Consider the following 6,054-nt stretch of genomic DNA (forward strand, 5'->3'; position numbering starts at 1 on the left):
AAAAAAAAAAAAGGAAGCTAGGGGAGATTAATATTTAACTCCCAAGGTCCAAATCCATAACACCGTCACTTCCTGTGAATCTTCTTTTGTTTTTATCACTCTCGTTAAAGTTGCAGATAAACGCGTAGCTCGGTGGCGCACAACGTTCTGAACTGGGGTCAGTTTTCATGTGTTGAGAGGGAGCATGCCAAAAATAAAGTCACAAATGTTGCAGCTATACTTTCTCTTTTTTCCCCCTCACTTGACTCCTTAAACAATGTTTAACAACAAGGGCAGGAAATAGAGGGTCCAGCATTTATAGGCCTCACAACTGTTGTTCCAGAAGCTCCGGGAAATCATTTGGCAACATACAAATAAATCATATTCAGTCAGGAAGGAGTTTTATTGTTCCAATCCATGAGTCCAAGCATGTGTGTGTAGGTGTGTCTATGTAGGCCTCGTCGTTTATCTCCCACTGATATTGTCCGTAATTTAAAAAAAAATAAAAAATAAAAACTAGCTGATGGGTTTCAATTTGTTGACAACTTTCTTCTCCTTCACGCGTCTGTTTTGAAACCAAATCGTGACCTGTCTCTCGGACAGGTTGGTCTGGGCAGATATCCTCCTCCTTTTGTCCTTCGTGATAAATTTATTGGCCGCGTACTCGCGCTCGAGTTCCTTCAGTTGCACCTTAGTGTATGGCACGCGCTTCTTTCTTCCACGTCGATAAGAGCCAGACTCTCCTCCGGCGTGGGACACAGCGTCTGAATAAAAAATAGAGACAAAACAAGATGTGATGAGCTGCTTCTCAACAAGTGGTTTAGCTTCACATTTAGCTCTCGAAATACAATTGGTCTTTCAATAAATGAAAATCTGTTTATAACTGAACCAAACATTTCCACTTGTTATAAAATAAAATAAAATAAATTCAAGATTTTTTTGTGTATTATTGTATGTTACACGCCTAAAACAAGGAAAGTAAGGTTAAATACTCCCTGATAATTGCGGTTGAATAAATATGAAAAATAATACAGTTGTAACATTTTACACAGGAAACTTTATAAAAACGCCATGAGATTATTTCCTCACTTCCTTTTAAGTAAACGAAAAAAATCAATACGTTACTTCAGGTCATTTTGCATAGCTAAATAATCTGTTGTGCTGTGAGTCCTGCAAGTTGCGAAGCAACTGACATTTCATACACCCCATTCTAAACAATGTGCATCCTATTTGCTCTTCAAACCGCTCTGTCCTGTTAAGGCTGGACCCTGAGGGATGTAGCCTACCTGGTATGGAGGACTTCCACATGTGTCCAGGCTGCGGCTGCTCCTTGGCGCAGTAAACCTGGCCGTTCCAGCCGTTGGCGGCGAGCGTCCACGGTTGGTAGCTTTCCATAGGCAGCAGGGACTCGTGTCTGGCCTCTGACGGCGCGCTGATAGTTGGCATCACAGGAACGTCCAGGTAACTAGGAACAGGTTGGTATGGGCCCGAAGAGTAAGTCGGGTAAAAAGCGAATTCCTTTGCCCGAGAGGTGAAGTCGTCGCCGGAGGCGGACGTGTCCATGTATTTCTCTCCATACGCGGAGGGGGGCTGCGCTCCGCAAGACTTTATGCTGCTGTGATGCGACATTCGGCACGGATAATAGCCGCTACCGAAGTACCCATATGGTAGAGACGCGCTGGAGGAATTCTGAGCTGCAGAGCAAGGGCTGCACTGTTTCACTGGCTCGCCCATACTGGAGGTTGGCACGTCGCTGGACGAGTAAGCCGTGCTGGGTGCCAGAGACGCGGGGTGCGCCATCAGATTTCTACACTGGTTCGCAGCAAAGTTGCCACCAGCAAAACCCTCCATGTTCTTTGTCACTTCATCGGAACCGCCGCCGTTGTCGTAGAGGAACATCACCGACGGGTCGACCCAGCGAGGACGGAGGAGCAGTGACGTTGTCATAGCACGGCATCCAGCATTGAAGCTTCTGGCTCTTTTTTAAAAAGCCCTGAGACTGAGAAAAGGAGATACTGGTTCCCAGAGAGTAATGCCACTCTGACGCGCACAAGAGCGCAGAGGTTGCGCTGTCATTGGCCCAGATGTTATCACGTGACCAGGCTATGCAAAGAGGACGGTAAACATCACAGTACAGATAATTAAATGGAGAAAAATGCGGCGAAGTAAGGTGACCGTATCTATAAAGGGATTTAGCTTTCGTCGTGTCTGATTCAGTTGAGATGGATGCTGTTCCTTTATTCTTAAAACGTAAGATACATGCAACAGTAGCCTACTTTGTATACATATTATGTTGTATTTCAAAATCTCAAATGTTTGAATCATAGGATATTAATAATGAATGGCTAAAAATGTTTATTTTTTGTCTAAAGCTCAAATAAGAGTTGATTATTTAAAATAGTCATTTAAAAAAAAAAAACAGCTATATTTATATGACTAATGTGCATAGCCTTTTGGCCCTAATGCACGCACGCTGACCAGCCTTTGTCTGCGTCGCTACAGTACATGCACCCAGCAATTTACAAAAGGAGATTCCCACTTACACAAACAATATACAATGATATTGTGTTTCAACGTTGCCCATTATCCACAAGGAATTAAACCTACCTCTGCCGCCCGCTGACGCTTACCCTTCATATATGTTATACTTCCCCGTCTGTGCTCTGTACAAATCAACGTATCCAGTAAGGGATGTAGAAATGCTATAGAAAAGTATAGTCGACATATTTCAAATAATGCAATGTATTCATGTAAATGTTCCTAACAACGCTGTCAGAAACAGCCCCCTTTGTATAGCCCTATGCCAATTTCAGGTAATAAAGAAAATCTGATTGTATATGTTGTAGGTGAATATTTCAGACAGTAGACTTCCGATTTGTTTACAATATGCAAAGATTTAAAAAAAAGCTATGTGTTGGCAGTGCTTGCTTGTTTTTACATATAGGAGGTAGACGCGGCTGGAGGCCAAGGTCAAGTTGAAAGTTGCTGTCTAGCCATCCAGCCTGTCGGGCTATTCAGGCTTTGAAGAATCCGTCTGAGCGCTTGAAAAGAGCGGAAGAGGGGTGAGAATTCCTGTCCCAATGAAAGCTATTGGAGGACATTAACTTTTACTATCATTTTGTTTTCTCCAGCGTTTATTCTCACGAACTAGTCTGTACCCGCTTCACTTGGGTGGTGCGTACTTCTGTATCCCAGCATTGGACATGCAAAAGGAATGCAGTTTTTTTTTTTTATTTGCAGATCTATTGGAGGTGTTTTTGGCAGATACGTGCGAAAATGATCTTGATCCCCGAAAAAGGGGGACGGGATAGACGTGTGTGTGTGTCTGTGTGTGTTTTTACTACCAGTCGCTCTCTGTCTATTCTGTAGAAAATGGAACTGGTGGAGCCTCCACAGAACACAGCATGCGTTTTTGGCCCAATTCACTGTAATGTTGCTATGGTCTATGTTATCCAAGGATACAAATCAAGTAAAAGCCAAAAGAAGTCACTTAAGTGTGTAAAACACGGATGCAGACCTTTTGGTTTCCAGCCTATAGACGTATAATGTTTATGTAAATCAGAAAAAGCTTCTTTGGTCTCACCGGTTTCCTTTGATATGTCAACAGTTAAACTTCTATGCAGTAAATAACAAAGTTGACTCCAATAATATGATACAGAAATTAAACAATAGCCTAGTATACAATATCACAAACTACATGATTGCAAAGCCTAAAATGATTCCCTGTTAACAATAATGAATGCTATTTACAGTTTTCTACGGGAATGTTGAGAAGGGTGAAGGTTTTGTGTTGTAGGCCTGGCACTGGGAGTGTGTGTGTGTGTGTGTGTGGGGGGGGGGGGGGGGGGGGGGGGGGGGGGGGGGTACTGTGGAACTTTAAACAAAACAAAATGTCGAGCAGCAGAGGAGACAATGAAGGACCAAGATTGAAAGGCTGTGTGTGTTGTAGCCACAAATATGTTGACGTGTACTTTATATTTGTCTGCGCATCATTTCTTTTTGATATATTGGAAGTACGTGGGACTGCATAATTATTTATGTTTGTTATCTAAAGTAATTTGAGGGCGTTAATGTGTCCATTTTAATCCAAAAAAACAGACCTTTTTCTTTTATGAATTATTTAATATTACGTTGTGTTTAATCAAGTATGAAAAATAATAGCCTATTAAATACATGGCGTCACTAAACAGTGTTATAGCGCTTATTGGCCTACTCATCATAACAGGTGAGTGTAAATTGTGCAAACATGCAATGATAGAATAAAAATATAATCTTTGGTTTCAAAAAGGGAAATTTCGTCACTCTTACATTTGCATTGCAAAGACTACTCCTTCAAGTTGTACTTTGTATTTAAAATGCTGCACTATTTCTCTAGTTTACATTGAATCAAACCAAGTGTAAGTTTAAGCAATATTCATAATTATGTTGAAATATTTGTATTGCCTTCACTAGGAGAAATCCGAACTAACATACGTGATTCAAACTATGATTCACAGTAGCCTGGATGTGTCTTGACGTTATCACATAACAAATGCCAAGTAATTAATCATTCAGGAACATCATGCAGCAACAATGAGTCAGGATAACTGTACATAGCGTGTTGCGTTCTGCCCTGTGGCGCTTTTCTCAATGTTGGCAAATCAATCTTAAAAACAAAGTTTCTATAATCATTAACTGTTCCTTTTCTTGTTAGATTTTCATCATCTATTCATATTATAACCACCGCATCGGGCCTTTTGTTCTGTATATGCTGCAGGGAAGTGTTTTCATTCAGGAATAATTTATGTTTTATCATTTTATTGATTTGACAACAGTCCTATAGTAACAGAAATCCCTGGCCACCGGCGCATGTGGTCAGTCCTGTCCACACCCACACCCACATTGTCCCGCCAAACAGATGCACATTTCACCATAGAGTTACACGTATTACACACACTTGCACAAACACGTATTCATTGTTGACTTGGCACTGAATTCTTAGATATCTGCAGAAAATGTGGAAGCAAGCAATGATCAGACTGAATGAGGATTAATAATTAATAAAACTTAAACTTTCGAATTATGATTTCGGTATGGACCATCCCTGGTCTGTCTGAAGGATGGAGGACAGGACTCCACTTTGGGAGCTGGTAGCACAGCCTGGAGGCTTTTCTCTGAGGTCATTATTCAAGTTTAACCCCGTGTTTGTACTGGCATCCAAATTACAGAGAGAAAGAGTCCCTTTATTCCACGGCCTCAGCGCCTGAAGCTTGGGTAAAGTAGGGAAATATCTATATAAAGTTATGCACGGCTATAAATTTCTATCGTTAATAGTATAAATCGTGTTATAAAACGGGCTGCTAAGACGAACTACATGCAGTCAAATTTTAGTCTTGATGGCACGTGTTTAAAGTTGACGGCTGTCAAAAAGTTGTCAAAACATAACAACCAATATGTTTTTGTGGTCAAAGCAGTCAGCCACAGGGCGGTCACACACTTGACTTTTCCATATTTTTTGGACGGTCCCCGGCTGTGTGATTATGAAGGATTGCATAAAAAAAAGAGCCACTTATTTTTCTCTCGCACTCTCTCTCTCTCTCTCTCTCTCACACACACACACACACACACACACACACACACACACACACACACACACGAAGCCACCTTAAAAGTCCATGGTTAACTGGAAAGTTTCACTCCCAAGGTGTTCTTGATGTGTGCTTTTGACTGACACGCTCGTTGCACGTTTCAATTTCCCCAGCAGAAGTCTTAAATGTTGCGTTAACTGCCTGCTAAAGCTGTAGACTGCGAGCTACATGTGAAATCATTTATTGGCATTCATAGAGGTCTGCAGTTTGTGTCATTCACCGGCTTAAACCTGGATGTGCACTATGATAGAGGGGAAATAGTGGCTCCTGTTTAAAGTTGTATCATTCTGGCAGTGGTTTTTGTGCCATTCGGATCCTGTCTACAAATAACCAGACGGCAAAAAGACATTCACATTAACATTATTTAAGTAGGCTACTTAAATTATTTATTCCATGAGAATTATGGAGGTACTCTAGGCCTGCTTATCTTACTATTTACTATCATTAT

General features: G+C 41.3%; 1 protein-coding gene across 1 annotated transcript in view; it reads right to left on the reverse strand.

The window, feature by feature from the left end:
• Positions 1-2,033, reverse strand: part of hoxa13a (homeobox A13a) — a 2,236-nt gene extending 203 nt beyond the window's left edge. Inside the window, exons 1-2 of the mRNA XM_032534792.1 lie at positions 1,266-2,033; positions 1-743 (exon numbers count right to left, since the gene is read on the reverse strand). The exon at positions 1-743 is cut by the window's left edge and continues 203 nt beyond it. Of these exons, the coding sequence (XP_032390683.1) occupies positions 496-743; positions 1,266-1,926 (909 nt within the window). The 5' untranslated portion in view covers positions 1,927-2,033 and the 3' untranslated portion in view covers positions 1-495. The remainder of the gene's footprint in view (positions 744-1,265) is intronic.
• Between the last annotated feature and the right edge of the window lie 4,021 nt (positions 2,034-6,054).

Source organism: Etheostoma spectabile, chromosome 14 (genome assembly GCF_008692095.1).
Source record: "Etheostoma spectabile isolate EspeVRDwgs_2016 chromosome 14, UIUC_Espe_1.0, whole genome shotgun sequence".
Lineage (NCBI taxonomy): Eukaryota > Metazoa > Chordata > Actinopteri > Perciformes > Percidae > Etheostoma > Etheostoma spectabile.